At 34.9% G+C, this 18,849-nt stretch overlaps 1 protein-coding gene across 2 annotated transcripts in view; it reads right to left on the reverse strand.

Moving 5' to 3' along the window:
- The window catches only part of ESF1 (ESF1 nucleolar pre-rRNA processing protein), a 67,413-nt gene that overhangs the window by 33,576 nt on the left and 14,988 nt on the right, over positions 1 to 18,849 (reverse strand). For both annotated transcript variants that reach the window (XM_040447723.1, XM_040447724.1), the window contains exons 8-9: positions 17,345 to 17,492; positions 10,885 to 11,046 (exon numbers count right to left, since the gene is read on the reverse strand). In XM_040447723.1, coding sequence (XP_040303657.1) covers positions 10,885 to 11,046; positions 17,345 to 17,492 — 310 coding nt within the window. The remainder of the gene's footprint in view (positions 1 to 10,884; positions 11,047 to 17,344; positions 17,493 to 18,849) is intronic.

Consider the following 18,849-nt stretch of genomic DNA (forward strand, 5'->3'; position numbering starts at 1 on the left):
GAGCCTAAAACACAACATTAGGGGAGTGATTCATCATTTATATATCAGAAACACAATGGAATGTGGTACAGGCACTATGATTATAAAGATTATTTAGAAACAAATAAAAATAAGTATGAAAAATGAAACAAAAAAAGGAGAACTCAAAATGAGGGTCTAATATAATCAATTATGTCTGCTTATAGAAAATGTATGAAAATGAATGTGTTATAGTTAAAATATGGAAGCAACCCAAGTGACCATCACTTGGATGGATAAGTAAAATGTGGGGCATGCATGCACGTGTGTGTGTAATAACAAAATTATTCAGCCTTAAAAAGGAAGGAAATTCTGACATATGTTACAACATGGATGAACTTTGAAGACGTTACACTAACTGAAATAAGCCAATCACAAAAGGACAAATCTTGTATGATTCCATTTGTGAGTTACTTAGTGTGGTCAAAATCATAGAAATAGAAAGCTGAATGGTGGTTGCCAGGGGCAGGGGAGAGGGAGAATGAAGAGTTACTGTTTAATGGACACAGATTCAGTTTTGCAAAATGAAAAATAGTTCTGGAGATGGATGAGGGTATGGCTGTACAACAACATGAATATACTTAATACCACTGATTGTACACTTAAAAAATGGTTAGAATGGTAAATTTTATATGTATTTCATAACAATAAAAAATATCAAGAAAAAAATCAATGTGTTTAGTAAACATAACGTTATATGATTTTCCAGTTTCAGAAAAAAAAAGAACAATAATGAAACTGCTGAAAGTAAGTAGTCTGAGTGGATTCTATCAGAATAACATATGGAACATGTGTGAGCAAAATGATGGTTGGCTAGCGAGGCAGTTAGCATATAGAATGATGATGTGGGACAACCTCAAACAGAATAGGCAAAAGTTCTGCTTTAAAGACCAAAGAATTCACAACTTCAAACAAATCAGCATAGCTGTGGGCTGTGGGAAAACAATACATGAAACAAGCTCGCTCTTCTTGAACTGACTTCAGGGAGATTATAAATCTGTGGCAAAAGTACTACTGTCTGGAAATAGTGGCTACAGATGCAAACAGTACAACTGAAGTGATATATGGGCAGAGAAGGAATGAACTGATTAAAAAAAAGTCATCCTAGATGTTTGCAAGCATCCCAAGACAGCAGACCAATTAACCTGAAACTTCAAAACATACAGGAATTTTAGCACTTTCTGAAACTATGACTGGTATAAAAATATCCTCAATTCTTGCTTCAGATATTTTTTTAAAGCTTTTTGGAAAGCTCTTTTTAAAATTAAGTCTTAATATTGTTAAGAGAGAAAATAATCTTTAAAATAATCCAGGAAATTCAGAGAAATTTACTGGCAACTCTATGTAGAAAATGTGCTACCAATCAATGTTTTTAGATAACCCTAGCTGCTTTTCATTTTTATTACACATTCCACAAATGATTCTTTTTTTCACATCAAAAAGTTTCAGCTTATAACTTCACAAAATCCTTACAGTCAATGTGTTAACTGGATGATTCATGGAAGGAGCACACACCCTACAATTCTAGCCACTTACTAGCTGTGTACAAGACAGAATAATGTGCTGCAAACTCATTTCCATCCCATCATCAAAGCACAAAGCATACTGCAAATTCTTTAGCCTAAAGTTCAGGTTTCTCATTTAATGCTTTCCTCTCCACTCAACTCAAAACTTTACACATCTGGTTATTTTAAAAGTTCCAACCAAAAAACATTTTTGTGAATACATTTCAAATAATGAATACATTGACAATAATTGGATATACTGATATAGCCAAAAGTAAATAGTGAACAGGTTTTGAGATGTATGAAAATTAAAATGTTTGAAACTGGGCTGCCTAGCAAAAAATACCCAACTGATTCAAAAACATTTTAGTTTTGAATAGAGAATAAATAACGCAAGGAACATAGGTATGTGTCATTAATGTGTCTCTGTGTTTAAGCTTCCCACTGGGACACTAAACAGAAGCATGAGGGTGGAATAAAGGGGAAAAAAGGAAGGACAAAGGACAAAGTGGACACCAGAATAAAAACAGAATTACAACTGTAGAGGGTAGAAGAAAGAGTAAGTTAAGGAAGAGCTGTACCCATACCGTCTGGCTGAGTGAACTGACTGGAGACAGTAAGAGGAGTCCTTGCTGCTTTTCCTCTGGCTTCCATGTCTCCTTTGAAAAAGAATCCTACAGCTCTAGGTTCCAGACAAGAGCTCCCTCAAGAAATTCAGTCTCACCACATTAAAGCTTTAGTACCACCAGTACTAATCTCATTATGCCCTTTATCCCTATTTTAAACTGTCACCACAAGAAGTCTACAACTTCCGACTCATCTAATAAAGATTGAGAACATGACCATTTCTCACTCTTCCTCAACAATGAAGGCCTTCTACAAGTTAGTCAGTTACAATCGTTCATTAGTAGTCATTAACAGAATTTTCTTCATTTACCTGCTAATCTGAGTCTCACTGAAACCTGTTCTCCTCTGGGGCCTATATCCCAAATATCCTTTTTAGGTGGTGAATTTTTCTTTCCCATAGTTTGTCCTTACTACTAATTGCCACCTCCAGTCCACTGGCTGGCCCTTCTCCCTAAAGTCCCCAACTCTGAATGGCATGTTATTAGACTATACTACCCACAAGCCCTTTTTAATTTTTTTTTTTTAAATTTATTTCTAAGTGGGCTTCACACCTAGTGCTGGAGCCCAGTGAGGGGCTTGCACTCACAACCCTGAAGACCAAGACTTGAGCTGAGGTTAAGAGTCAGATGCCCAACTGGGTGCCACCCAGGCACCCCTACAAGCTCTTCTTATTGTAGATACTTAATAACTAGTCTCTCCCCTTATATCTTGAAAAGCTAAGCCCTTGGCTCACTGCCACTCTCCAATATAAGCGCTGTCATATTGGTGATTGCAATATCTACACAGATGATCTTGGGCCTTATAGTTCACTGACCTCCTCTTTTCCTATTACTCTATACTCCATCTTAAAAACTTACTCCCAGGACCATAACTAGACCATGTCATAATTCTAAATTGCAATCTCAGCATAATCTTAATTTCAAGTATCCTACTCTTCAAACACTAGCTCTAATCTTTCCATTATATTCTCTCTAGTATCTAACCTTCTGACTCATAGGGACCTACAATCCATTAATCTTCTCACCTCTTCCCCATCCCTCATGCTCAACATACCCTCATTTTCCTCCTAACCCAATATAGATCCCTAGGTCCATCATGACAATCACTGCCTTGCATATAACTTTCAATCCCCTTACCCCTCTCCTGCTTGGTCATAGTTGGTTGACAAATCTACTAGACTGGTTTAGTCCAACTCTCCCCTTACTCCATGATTGCACCACATCATTAAATGTGGCTAAAGAAAAATATAATTATGTTGACTCATCTAACTTTACGTGAACATGAACTGCAAGTGCACCCTTACTGGTGTTCAGCAGTACTATTAAATTTCCCTCTTTACCACTCTCTTAGACAACTATTTCATATCTTCTTTTTGTCCAAATCTCTGTCTCCTCTCTTATCCCTACTCTCAGCTGATGACCTTCTTCCTATTTCACTTAAGAAAATACAAGCAAATAGAAGAGCACTACAAGCTGTCACTACCATTTCTACCCATTACCCTGTGATCATACTCCTTGCCTTCTCTCTTGGTACAATGGATGAAATGCCCAGGCACATAGATCAAAAGCCAATTCTTCCACTTGTGTAAAAATATTCCAACTCTTTTTGCCTACTTTAGAACACAGTTCTCTGTGCATCATCATTTTTTCCTCTCTCTGGTGGATCATTTCTAGAAGCATGTTATTTTCCCCATATGAAAGAAAAATGCTCTCTTGATCTTACTTCCTCCTCCAGTTTCTTTCCCATTCCTCTGTGACCCAATATAGAAAAACTCCTCCAGATCTGTCAATCCATTGGTCCATAATAAATTAAGAAAGGGGGTAGATGCTAACTAATAAACATAGAAGGAATGACAGAAAATCAGCAGTTTTCAATGAATAATATAATAACTTGATTCAAGCAAGGATCATCAAAGAATGCAATGCCATCAGATAGGATTTTGGGAATAGGGTAATTTTATACATCCCACAAATTACTTACCAGTTACCAAAAAAAAAAAAAAAAAAAAAAAAAAAGTGCCTTTACATTGGAAAAACCAGTCAGATGCCACCTTAACTGAGTGAGCAAAGTTAACAGCACAAATAATGGGACAAACTGACATCAGGAACTTCATGATATGAAGCAATGGGTAGTATACAACACCATTTATGAAGAATTCTTGCCAAAACCTTTCTCTCTGAATTAACTGTGAGAAAACAATCAGACAAATCCAGATTGTGGGTATTCTATAACTCACTACTGTACACTTTAAAACTGACTGACACGATCACGAAAGAACTATAAAGAGTATTATTGGAATGAATGAGAAATCTGACTATTTACCAATATTAAATTCCTTTAGTGTGACACTGTGCTGATGTAGAAGACTCTGTTTTTGGAAGTTACATGTTGAAGTACTTTTTAGGGATGAAGTGTCACGATGCCTGTAACTCTTGAACAGTTAAATACTTTAGAAAAAGGAATTGTCTGTACATGCTGTCTCCAATTCCACCCCTCATTCTCTCTTGAACCTACATTAATCTTATCCCTTTCATTCCACCAAAACAGTTAAAAATTACTGGATATTTGATGATCTCCACACTGATCATTTTTAGTCTATATTTTATTGACCCATCTTTTCACTGAAATGCTTTCTTCACTTGGCTGTCTGGATACCCTACAATCCTGAATTTCCTCCTGTAGTTTTTGGTGGTTTCTTCCCAGTTGTCTTTGGATTAATCCACATACGTTTTCCTCACCTTCTAAATGCTGCAGTACTCCAGGGATCAGTTTTTGAACCTCTTTTCTTCCTTTCTACCTATACTCACTCTTTTGGTGTTCTTCACTTTCAGAGGCGTGGACAAGGAAGATATCCAAATTCAGATCTCCAGCTATGACCTTTTTCCTGAACTCTAACTTGTATATTCAAATGTCTCCTTGACATGCCTATTTTGAGATGTAATAGGCATCTTAAAATTAACATGTGACCAAAAGAGAATTTTTGAGGTTCCTTTGCAAACCTATTCCATCCACAATCAGAAGTAGTACAATAGCCTCTTGACTGATTTTCTCCATTTTGTCCTTGCCTCCTACCTTAATCTACCCTCAAGACAGCACCCAGGATGATCCTGTTAAAAAAATAATTCAGATCTTATCACCCCTCAGCTCAAAACTCCAACAGTTTATCATCTCAATCAGAGAAGAAGTTCAGGTCCTTCTGGCTCCACGTTACCCGTCTGACCTCATCTATTATTCTTTTTCCCACTTACTCACTCCAGTCACACTGCTCTCTTTGCTATTCCTTAAACACAACAGATAAACTATAGCTTCGGGGCCATGTATTTGCTATTACCTCTGCTCTCATACTCTTCTCTGCATGTCTCACTATCTGACTTCTACTAGTTTCTGCTCAAATACTTTTTTTTATTAGATTCATCTGAACATAAGATTTATGAGGTCAAGGATTTGTATGTTTTGCTCACACTGTGTCTAGAAAAGTTCCTGGCATTAGCAGGTGCTCAATAAGTATTTGAAGGAAAGTTGGAGTGCTGAAGGATATTGAGAAAAAAAGAAACAGATATCCTTTTCACTAGCATCTATTAAACCAAAGATAACTAAGGAAAAGAGGACTTTTATCATATCAAATGTTTTAAGATTATAAAGAAACGTCATTATTTGTTCATATTCTGGATGGAATTTCAAAAATATTATTTACATATACCCTGTATCATCAACCAAAAAATTGTCACATCAATTATTTGAACCATAATGTAAGAGAGGTTATTTAACATGTGAGCTAAAACTGACTATCCTTCATTTATATGTACATTACAAATTCCCTAACGAGGCACATTCACTGGTGAAGACCCAACATACATCACCTTATGTATTTATCAAAATGAGTCAGCCGGGATACATTTTTAGCAACACACTGAGATGGGAAAAATTACTCCACAAATATCAAAATAATGAACTACAACTCTATTTAAAAATTTTATCATTCAACATCTTTACTTACTCATAATACTAACTAATGTGATCGTATTACTACATTTGCATAAGGAACTAAAGTATCAACAGAAAGTCTAGTTTATTCTAGTTGTTACACCAATGTACCTGTTATCTGCCTCCTTTAATACTATACCTTTAAGAAATTAAACTCATGCTGTTACTATAGTATATAACCCAATGTAAAAAGATTAGAGGTTTAAATACTCTAAAATAAAATTCCTTTTAAAAACCAAATGATGCTAAGCAAAATTAGTCAGAGAAAGACAAATATCACATGACTTCACTCATATGATGACTTTAAGACACACGGGAACACAGATGAACACAAGGGAAGGGAGGTAAAAATAATATAAAAACAGGGAGGGGGACAAAACATAAGAGACTCTTAAATATGGAGAACAAACAGAGGGTTACTGGAGGGGTTGTGGGAGGGGGATGGGCTAAATGGGTAAGGGGCATTAAGGAATCTACTCCTGAAATCACTGTTGCACTGTATGCTTATTTCAATGTAAATTAAAAAAAATAAAATTTAAAGTAGCGTAAAAAAAAAAAACATATTCCAACAAGTGTTAGTGATTAACGGTACTTATTTTTCTGAAAAGCTTAATATTTTGGAAACTCAAGCCAAAGAACACCTAGTAAATGAGATAGTATAATCTCATACTGACCCTTTGTGGTTTATTGAAGTATAACATAAAAGCCCTATGGTTCCAGGTAACTATTACTGGGAACACACATTTTGCTGAACACAAATCCACCAAAATTCACTTATGACATGAATAGTACTGTAGCTTATCAGGTACCTTTATAAATATCTCAGTTTCAGCAAGAAAGGTATTATTAGTCCCACTTTCCAAACAAACAAACAGATCCTGAAGATTAGCTTATTTGTGTCATTTACTATATACATTATATAAAAGACCCTTTATATTTACACACATGCACATTTATGCAGATACTCGTGTGCATGCATATACCAAGGATTCAGATAGCAATACTCTATTTGAGACTTTCAAAAATACTATGGCTAAAGACATAAAAAATATATACTATATATTAGAATATCAACTGTCCTCCATTCAATTAGCAGTAAAAAAAAGAATATATCTGGGGTGCCTGAGTGGCTCAGTCGGTTAAGCGTCCGATTTTGGCTCAGGTCATCATTGTGTGGTCCGTGAGTTTGAGCCTTGCATTGGGCTCTGTGTTGACAGCTTGGAGCCTGGAGCCTGTTTCAGTTTCTGTGTCTCCCTCTCTCTCCCTCCCCTGCTCATGCTCTCTCTCTCAAAAATAAAGTTAAAAAAAAAAAAAAAGAATATACCCAATTTTGATGGTAAGTCCACAAAATTGGCACTTTTACTTATTGCTGAAGGCATTATAAGCTGGTACAACCCTTTTGGAAAACAATTTGGCAATTATCTCAAGACACAAAAAGTGTTCATGCCTTTTCCTAGTAATTCCATTTCTGGGAAGTTATCCTATAAAAATAATTCAAAATATGGAAAAAGCTATAGATTATTTATAACATCCTAGATGCTTGGCATCTGAGATTTAACATTTGAGGTTTTGACACTGGTAGTTTTAACAACTTGTGAGAGAACCACAGGTTGATCCACAGCATATGTCAAGTTGCCATGTGAATGAGAAAGTCACAGAACTACCGAGTGAGCTTGACTGCCAGTATTTAGCTTTCTTTGTGGTCTGACTGCTCTCTAGATGCTCAGAAACATTTCTAAAATGGGGAGAGAGGGAATGGACATGTTCATTAAAAAACTGTTTAAAAGTAAAAAGCCCTATGGGGCACCTGGGTGGCTCAGTCGGTTAAGCCTCCAACTTTGGCTCAGGTCATGATCTCATGGCTCTTGAGTTTGAGCCCTGTGTTGGGCTCTATGCTGACAGCTCAGAGCCTGGAGCCTGCTTCAGATTCTGTCTCTTTCTCTCTCTGCCCCTCCCTTGCTCATGCTCTCTTTCTCAAAAATTAAATAAACATTAAAAATAAAAGGCCCTAAAATACTAAGCCAGTTACTTGGCTGGTGATGAATGTGAAGAGTCTAAGAAAGTACTGATATTTTTAGGTTAAAATTAGTAATGGTCTTCAGTCACATTTCTTTCCAATACCTTAAGTCTACCACAGTGAAAGATCAGAAATATGATTAAGTGTTCAACAACAGAGAGATGATAAATCAATCCATCTAATCACTCAGTGGCTGAATTAGGATACTGGAATTAACAGACAATAATTTTTCATTTTACATTTTCAAGATATTTTCTGTGACATTAATATTACATCTAGAAATTAAACTCAAGATTAAAATGTACTGCTAAACAGAAAAAGGAAGAGTTCACATTTCATTTCATAAGGTCTGCACTACCCTGATACCAAAAACACTGCAAGAAACAAAAACCATAGACAAATATTCCTGATTAACATAGGTGTAAAAAATCTAACAAAACATTACTTAAATTCAGGAATATGTAAAAAGGATAATACACCATGACCAAGTGAGGTTTAGCCCCAGGAAAACTGTATTACTTATATCTTCCAGGTATAAACAAGTATAAATATCACTTTTTTGTAATTTCCCTATATATTAATGTAGACAAAGGTTTGATCTGCTCCACTTGACAAAGCTGAAGTATTTGCTATAAAACTTCTCAATAAAGTTTATTATAAATCTGCTTTCTCAGTCAATTCAACACTCCAATTCAAAATGTTCATTTTAGGGGTGCTTGGGTGGCTCAGTCATTTAAGCGTCCAACCCGTGATTTTGCCTCAGGTCATGATGCCATGGTTCATGGGATTGAGCCCCACGTCAGACTGTACTGACAGTGCAGATCTTGCTTGGTATTCTCTCTTCCCCTCTCTGCCCCCCACCTGATCATGTGCACGCATACTCTCTCAAAATAAAATGATAAAAACATTAAAAAAAATGTTCATTTAAAATATCTTCATTCAATGAGCTCATTCTAAGATTAAACTGTAATTACAATGTATTTTACTTAAAAGACAGAATTCAACATTCCATGGAATTATAAAGAACCTCAATCATAAAGTGAAAGATGTTCTTCACAAACATTCTCAAGTGGAATGGTTAGATCACCTTATTGTGAGACTTACTGAAAAGAGCATCTAACCCCTTAAAGCAGCCTCTTTGATTTTTTTGGTGGATAATTCTAATGATTAAGAGAATTACTCTTTATATTAAATTAAACTCTACCTTCCTTCAATTTTTATTTACTAGCAGAAGTACTGACTTCTGAGATAATAAGAGCAATTAAGCCTTCATTAATACAGTCATCCTGCAAATACTTGAAAATAACCAGTAAGTCCCTTTGTAGACTTTTCCTCTCCAGGCTAAACTTGAGTTCTCCCAACAACTGTTTCAGTAACACTACTAAATTTCATTTTTCTTACCACCATTTCCTGCAAAAGACAAACATTTAAAATAAATGGGCTACAACGTAGCACCACATTCCTACAGGAATATGCAGGAGATGTGTCCACCCTAGGAATTTTATTACACTAGTCAAACAACTACCAACTATCAAACTATGCTAGTTTCCCCCCCTAATAAAAATCTATGCAAACATTACCAGTGAAAAAACATACTAATTGTATGAAATAGATACAACTGAATATAGAACACTTAATTTTTTTTAAGTTTTATAATTTTTTGAGAGAGAGAAAAATGTGCATGCATGTGTGTGTGAGCAAGAGAGAGGCAGAGAGAGAGAATCCCAAGCAGGCTCCACACTGTCAGGGCAGAGCCTGAAGGTGAGGCTTGAACCATGAAATCATGACCTGAGCCCAAATCAAGAGTTAAACTTAACCGACTGAGCCACCCAGGCACCCCAAGAACACCTGATATTCCTACAAGTTGTTAATACTCTTTGATCTAGAGATGAATTATGGGAAAAGAACTGAATCCTGGTCAAAAATTATACCTAACTTTAAAAGATATATGTGTATGTTGTACACCTGAAACTAACAACACTGTATATTAACTATACTGGGATTAAAAAAAAAAAAAAAAGGATATACATGTATGTAAACAGCAGTAATCTGCAAAAACAATATTGGTTCCAAGGGTACATGTTGCTTTGCTCAGGTTGCTGAAAAAATGAGTATGCTAGAAAACAATCCTCATTTATAATAGCTTTTATCTTTGTTTAGCTTTGACATGGTTTTAATTAGTATTGTACTACTCTAAAAAAACTGTTGAGCCCTTCAAGGCAGTTATAAAAATCACTTACTATATTTCTTTGACTCTTCACAGCAAAACTGAGATGGAAAACTATGTATTAATGTATTTTGTGCTAGTGAAACCTCACTAATTAAGGTCTAACAGGGGTTATGGGAGAAAAGCTCATTTACGAATTACATATTTTAAAAAGAAGTTTAATGACCTTAGAACACATGGTGCCTGTATTCAAGTTTGTACATCTTGAGAATACTGGAATCAAACCTAGGAAAGGTCTATCTTCATAAATGGACAGAAATATTTTACAGTTAGTAAATCAAAGAAACCAATCAAGAATAAAGTTGCAAGAGTCTATAACACTACTCCCTAAAAAAAATTAAATGATGTATGCAAATACCATGTTAACTTTCTCACCAAAATATTCCTGGAAAATAAGATTTGTTTTTGTTTCTAAGAGTTATTCTTCTTTTCTTTCATATCTAAAATACCCTCAATATCCTGAAATGAAGAAAAATAAATGAACATAGTAAGTATATAATTCTTACCTGGAACCCACTTAATTTCCATTTCCATATCATTTTCTTTGCCTTTCTTTTCTTTTTCTTGAATAACTTGCAAGAGCTGTTTGTATTTAGCAATTTGTTCTTCATCATCCTTCTGACTTTTCTTTGTTTTCCCATCTTCTTCCATATTGACTTTATCATCACCTAATAAAAAAATCAATTTCATCTAACATACAGAAATAATTGACATTTAAATCTAGTATTTAAATCTCACAGTCACTATAGCACCTTCTAAAAGATGTTATTAGATATAATGCAAAAACAGAATACCAAAATCAGACAAATTTCTTAATATTAAATGAATTCATTGAAAGAATTAGGTCTTGTTTATAATAAAAATCATCTGCAATATAAGTTCTAAGTAGTATACTTGGAAATCTCTCTTTTATTAAAATTCATATTTCAAAATAATTTTATAGACATGTAACATCCTTGGACTTCTCTTCCCTATAAATAAGACAGCAGAGATAGCTTTTTATCCCTCTTTACGTCTTCCACCATCTGGCATAGTGGCTTTAAAATGTTATGGTCAATACAAGGGTGAATGTTGTTGGGATGCATGTGGTACATGGATATAACTGTTATACTGAAGAGACAGATAAAGGAAGCTGCTTGTAGTCCAAAATGAACAATAAAGAGTCTTTTCCATTTGATATGCTTACTCTCAGGATCTCATTAATACACTGAGAATAAAAGCGAATAAATTAGAAGTTAATTCAATTAATATCCCTTTGTGGAAAAATATCCACATTTCCATGTCTTAATTTATAAAAATAATAATTAGAATACAAAGGAACAATATAAAATTCAGGGCAACAAATACCAAAGAAAACTAATACGTGAAAAGTTTGTTCGGTCTATATTTCCACTGTAATTTTCCAAGTCAAAAAAACATAAATTAAGAACCTAGGTTTTAATGCAAAACATACAGACTTATTGAATTGACTAAATGTCCCTGGTAAAGGAAAATTTAGAAGCAGCATAATGAAGACCCTCTCTTCTATAAGCTATGGCTAGCCGGTCACTAAAAATGTCTAATATCATCAAACATTTAGCTGTCAAACATCAATGTTAACAGATTGCCCTCACATCTTAAAAAAGGTGACATGGAAAAAACACTGGTTAAGTAAATGTTTTCATAGTTTTTTTCTCTAAATGAATAAAAAAATAGTCCAGGACATTCTTTCCATCCTATCACACTTTTATATTTTCACTCAAACAGCTGAAATTCATCTTTTTCCTGTTTGTGCTTTGTGCCACAAAAATAATGTTGGATAGAATTCTGTCATGTATCCCATAACTCAATGGATAAAACATGAGGAACACATTAACAAAATGGCAATGTATTTCTTTCTATTAAAAGCTTACTTCTGAAAACATAATTAGAAGCAAGCTCCTTCCAGGTTGAAATTTTAGTGGTAAGTCTCTGATGGCCTACTTTAAATTGATTTTTTCCAGTACTAAATTTTACTTTCCAAAGCTCTAAAATGTGGGATAATTCATGTAAATCTGTTTTTTCCCAATTCAAGGACAATACTTTGTGAGAGCCTTAATACTATATAAGGAATGAAAAAAGTAGTCCAACAGTAAGAAGCCCTGTGATGATCTTTTATAAACAACACCAGGAACATCTAGTAACTCTAAAGCATTCAAAAATACTAATGTATCCATCAGAGGCACTACACTGCAGATTAAAGTAAGCTGGCAATCAATTAAAATAATGAAGAAAAATGCATGCTTTTAAAACTTAATAAGTAGTATATTTAAAACAAAAAGCCATTAATTCTTAAAGTTTTAGAAGTAAAAATATATGATACATGGTAGTATGGTAAGCACTTTGTGACCATTATCTCAATCTTTCCAAACATGAGCCAGGTACTATTATTATCCTCATTTCATAGCTGTGGAAAGAAAAGCACAAGGGCTTAGGAAAGTTAACCTATGTAACTTTACTATGTGGTAAACTCAGGATTTGAAACCAGTGGAGCACATTATCTTAAAAATATACTACACATCACATTTTTGTCCAAATGTCAGTATCATTTCAAGTCTAGGTCAGTTCTTTCAAACCAATCAAAGAAACCTATTAACATTCTTCACAAATATACATGTTCTCTTCTTTCCTTTAACTTAGAGCAGCTAGTGAAGAAAAACTATTCCAGAATTATCAGAAAGTGATAAATGACCATACAGGCATGTGAATAAAAAGAATCTATAGACAAATCAGTATGTATATGAGAGAAAGACAGGCTATTTGAAAAAGGACTTGGTTATTCTGATCATACTAGAAATAAAATGGTCACTCAATCTGGAGTTGAGTTTGAAATGCCAAAAATTAATAAGCAACAGTCACTGAAGCTTTTATGAGAAGGCTTTTATGCCCAACATAACTACCCTTGCAAATCATACTTTTTCAGAGACTATTAAATACCTAAGAAATTATGTGGTTTTATTAATATGAGATGTCTGAACAAAGAAACTAGGATGACTTTTCCATTCCATGTGTGGAGTACAATTCACGTTATGAAAAACTTAGAAAAATAATGCAGTATCTTCAGTAGTCTAAAAAATGATAGGCCAATCATAGGATCTCAGAAAGTTAGTTTAATGGTCCTATGATAATACTAAAAAGAATTTTATGGCACAAAAACAGACACAACAGAACAAAGAACCCAGAAATGGACCACAAACGTATGGCCAACTAATCTTTGACAAAGCAGGAAAGAATATCCAATGGAATAAAGACAGTTTCTTCAGCAAGTGGTGCTGGGAAAACTGGACAGAGACATACAGAACAATGTACCTGGATCACTTTCTTACACCATACACAAAAATAAACCCAAAATGGATGAAAGACCTAAAGGTAAGACAGGAAGCCATCAAAATCCTCGAGGAGAAAGCAGGCAAAAACCTCTTTGACCTTGGCCGCAGCAACTTCTTACTCAACATGTCTCCGGAGGTAAGGGAAACAAAAGCAAAAATGAACTACTGGGACCTCATCAAAATAAAAAGCTTCTGCACAGCAAAGGAAACAATCAGCAAAACTAAAAGGCAACTGACAGAATGGGAGAAGATATTTGCAAACGACGTACCAGATAAAGGGTTAGTATCCAAAATCTATAAAGAATTTAGCAAACTCAACACCCAAAAAACAAATAATCCAGGGAAGAAATGGGAAAAAGACATGAACAGACACTTCTCTAAAGAAGACATCCAGATGGCCAACTGACACATGAAAAAAATGCTCAATGTCACTCATCATCAAGGAAATACAAATCAAAACCACAATGAGATACCACCTCACTCCTGTCAGAAAGGCTAACATTAACAACTCAGGCAACAACAGATGTTAGCGAGGACGCAATTCTGCATGAAAACTGATGCAGCCACTCTGCAAAACAATATAGAGGTTCCTCAAAAAATTAAAAATAGAGCTTCCCTAGGACCTAGCAATTGTACTACTAGGTATTTATACAAGGAATACAGGTATGCTGTTTCGAAGAGACACATGCACCCCAATGTTTATAGCAGCACTATCGACAATAGCCCAAGTATGGAAAGAGCCCAAATATCCATCGACTGATGGATGAATAAAGATATGGCATATATATATATATATACAATGGAATTCTACTTGATGATGAGAAACAATGAAATCTTGCCATTTGAAACAATGCGATGGAACTAGAATGTATTATGCTAAGTGAAATAAGTCAGAGAAAGACAAATATCATAGTGATTTCACTCATATGTGGAATTTAAGAAACGAAACAGATGAATATAGGGGAAGGGGAGCAAAAACAGATAAGATAAAAGCAGAGTGGGGGAGACAAACCATAAGAGACCCTTAAATACAGAGCACAAATTGAGGTTGCTGGTGGGGTGTTGGTAATGGGTGATGAGCATTAAGGAAGGCACTTGTTGGGATGAGCACTGGGTGTTATATGTAAGTGATGAATCACTAAATTCTATTCCTGAAATCATTATTACTAACTTGGATTTAACTAAATTAACTTGGATTTAAATAAAAAATAAATTAGATAAATTAAAAAAAAAAACAGAAAAGAAAAAAGAAAAAAAAAGGAAAAAAAAAGTGTGAACCATAATGTAAACAATGGACTTTTCGGTGATACTGATATGTCAGTGTAGGTTCCTCATTTGTAACAAATATGCCACCTCGGTTAGGGATGTTGATAATGAGGCAGGCTGTGTGTATGCATGTGTTAGGAGGGTGGGCAGAAGGATGTGGGAACAATGTATTTTCAGCTCATTTCTGCTGTGAACTCAAAACTGTTGTAAAAAATATAGTCTATTAAAACAGAAGAAAAGAAAGGCTCAAGAAAAAAACAAAACAAAACTGGAGTAATGTAGTCCCAGAATGACCAGAGTAAATGAAAGTTCTCTCTGATTAGATACTCTCATCTCAACTATCAAATTAGCACACAAGGTTAACTACATACACAAGGAAACAAAAATAATAGAAATGAACCCAAAAAGACTTAAAATACTGAAATCATCAGATACAGACTTTAAGAAGATACTTAACTCTGTTTATGGAAGTGTTGAAAATATCTGCAATGAATAGAAAATTATATAAAGTGGTATTGCTGTTTTGAAAAATGGCCAAACAGGACTTTTGGAAGTCTATCAACAGATTCAACACCACTGAAAAGCAAATTAGGAACTGGAAGATAGGTCAGAAGAAAACAGCAGAATGCAGCACAGAGAGATGATAGATCAAGAAATATACAAGAGTAGCAACATGGAAGTTACAGTGAAAATATCTTATATACATACATGTATATACGTGTGTGTGTGTCCACACACACATAATTAGAGTTCCAGAAAGAGAGGGAAGAAGAAATGTGTGACTAGACAATGGTTGAGAAATTTCCAAAAGGGATCAAAGATACCATGGCACAAATGCAAGAAATCCAATAAACCCGAAGCACACAAATAAATCTGTTAGTTCACAGTAAAACTGAAGACAAAAAAAAAAAAAAAAAAAGAAAAAAGGACAAAAAAACTTGAAAAGTAGTCAAAGAAAAAAGAAATCCAGGAATCTAGATTACCTTCAAAAGACTGAAAAAAGTAGTCACGAAAAAAATTCTAGACAATCTTCAAAACACTGAAAATGTCAGACAGGTGATTTCTCAAAAATGAGGAAACTACAAGTCAGTAGGATATTATCATTATCATTAGTGTGGGGATGGAGAGGACTTCCTAGAATTTTTTTTTTTTTTAACTAGTGAAAGTATCTTTCTCAAATGAAAGCCAAACAAGGATATTTTTTTACTAAAACTCAAGAGAGTTTGACACCAGCAAACACTACCAGAACTTATCAGGGATATATTTAAGACAGAAGGAAAATGGTCCTTAGAAATATGACATTTAGAAAAGAATAAAGAGCAAAAAAAAGTGAAGAAAATGTGGGTAAAATGAAATAGGGCAGTTTAAATATCAATATCCCGTGGAACTTATAAAAAAAGACGATTACAAAACAGAGGATAACATGAAAGTCGTTTTAAGATTTCTCTGTATTATCTAAGAGGGTAAAAATATTAATTACCATTAGACCTTAATAAATTAAGAATGCAAGTCACAATTTCTAAACAATCACTAAACGAACTGAAACAGTCTACTTTCCAAACTAGTTGAGGAGAAAATGGAATACAAAAAATAATCAATCCAAAAGTAACTCTTAATATTAAAAAAGGGGGCATTATAGAGCATTTGACTAGTTTGTTAAGAGACTACAAAACTATGTGAATTAGGACAAGTCTAAAAGGCCAGGCTTTAGGCACCTGGATGGCTCAGTCACTTGAGCATCCAAATCTTGATTTTGGGCTCAGGTCATGATTCCAGGGTCATGGGGTTGAGCCACCGATTGGGCTCCACATTGAGTGTGGAACCTGCTTGGGATTCTCTCTCACCCCTTCTGCCCCTCTCCTCGGCTCACGTATGCTCTCTTTAAAAAAAAAAAAATTAAAATTAAAAGAATTAAAAGGTCAGGCTTTTTTTGTTTGGTATAAGCTGTGGGGGAGGAGCAGAAAAAGTGGGGGGAACAGAGGATCCAAAGCAGGCTCCATGCTGACAGCCGAGAGAGCCTGATGCAGGGCTTGAACCTACAAACAGTGAGATCATGACCTGAGCTGAAGTTGGACACTCAACCGACTGAACCACCCAAGCGACCCTGTTTGGTAAAAGTTTTAAACAAAATGTTTGTGGTTAAAGAAATTCAGGCCAAAAAAATACTTCTAAAAAGTTTCAAATATTATCCATAGGTGTATATAATACTGTACACTTGAGTATGCTTTGCAGGCAGCCTAGAATTAGCTTGGCACTCCCTTTAAGCTACTGCCAAAGACGTATTTCCACTAATAAGCCTAGATTAGGGATCTAAATGCTTGTGAACATAGAACACCAAAAGACTAACAAGTACCTTGTAGCTCCTCTTCTATCTCCTCTTCATCTTCACTAGAGGAAGCTAAGTAAGCTTGAAAATCCATGTCCAAAAGCTCTTCCTTTTTAAACTTCCTGTTGAGTGTTGTAATTCTTTCATGATCAGTCTCATCCCAAGTGATTTCCACCTTCACCAATAAGAATAAAAAAGTATCAGAATATTTGTCGTTAATGTGGATGTTTAACAATATTTAAAAGGTTAAGACATGTTAAAGCAAATCATAAATGACATGCTTAATAAAAAGTATTTTATTTATGAAAGAGGAACCATTTTCATCAATCTATGTTCTTCTATATCTCTCTGCTATATGCAAGGTACTCTATTATTGGGAGTAGAAATTCATCAGTGTGTTAATTAATTGTAGGGAAAGAAATAAAACACATTAGTGAAAACGTTACATTATTATGAACCAAGAAAACATGTTTTTCACTTGGAGTTCTAAGTATTTCAGGAGGTCTACAAACTATGTGAAATCTATTAAAGCTTTCAACACAATTTCAATAGGGTCCTTTTTCCAAAAAAAGATTAAGAGCCACTGATAAGAAATGTATCTACTGGTTGGAAGTACAGTAAACCCCCACGATACAGAAATTCATCTATAACGATTAGTGTTGATTGACTCCTGCCCTCTATGCAGCCCCTATTCTCAGATGGGGTCTTGTCAGATGTTTTAACTTCATTATAAGTTAATGAATTATAAGGGTGGGTCCCCTATGTTTTGTTTTGTTTTGTTTTCTCCTCAGGCTAATCTCCCCAGATCAGGGCAACAAAATGGGCACCAGTTAACCAAAGGATCCCTAAGATAACTGTCACTACCTTAGAAGCTCTAACTAGTCACAGGATTCAGAATTACCCCTATTCAGAAAACTTCCCTGAGATGATAACCATAAAACTGCTACAGGAACTGGTACAGATGTGGATGGTACACTAGGAATTCCAGAAAAGCTGTCTGAACAGTCTTGCCTTGGTCATATTTCAGTCTTGATAAGAAACCAACCCTACATTTTACGTTACTGAATCTTTTAAACTACACTTATCGCATAATGGTGGGGTTTTACCATACTCAGTAACTCATCAAGGTCACATAGTGCCCACCATAGCATGCGGAAGACAGATACAATAGGTCTCTCTACCATCAGCCTGTCCTCAGAAGAGCACAGTGGTCTGTCACAGAAAAGGCAATGGGAAGACTGGGTAGTTGCTGCAGAGTCTATCTGTGGGTAGAAGGTTTATGGGGGGAAAAGAAGAGAGAAGGTAGGCAGCTAAGTAACAAACTAATTCAATAAAAATCTTCTGGCCATTCATAATTAAGCATTAATGTGACATCTAGTAGTCCTGAATTACTTTACTTAAATTGTTTTTATAATTTTGGATCACATCCACAGAAAAAATGTGTTTCTATTTAAAATTTCTACTGGTTTTAACTGTGATTTGAAATAATCTGTTACCTCCTTCTCCTTACTCTGTAGGGTATTAATAACTGA

Source organism: Herpailurus yagouaroundi, unplaced genomic scaffold (genome assembly GCF_014898765.1).
Source record: "Herpailurus yagouaroundi ecotype Mexico unplaced genomic scaffold, PumYag 196, whole genome shotgun sequence".
Classification (NCBI taxonomy): Eukaryota; Metazoa; Chordata; class Mammalia; order Carnivora; family Felidae; genus Herpailurus; species Herpailurus yagouaroundi.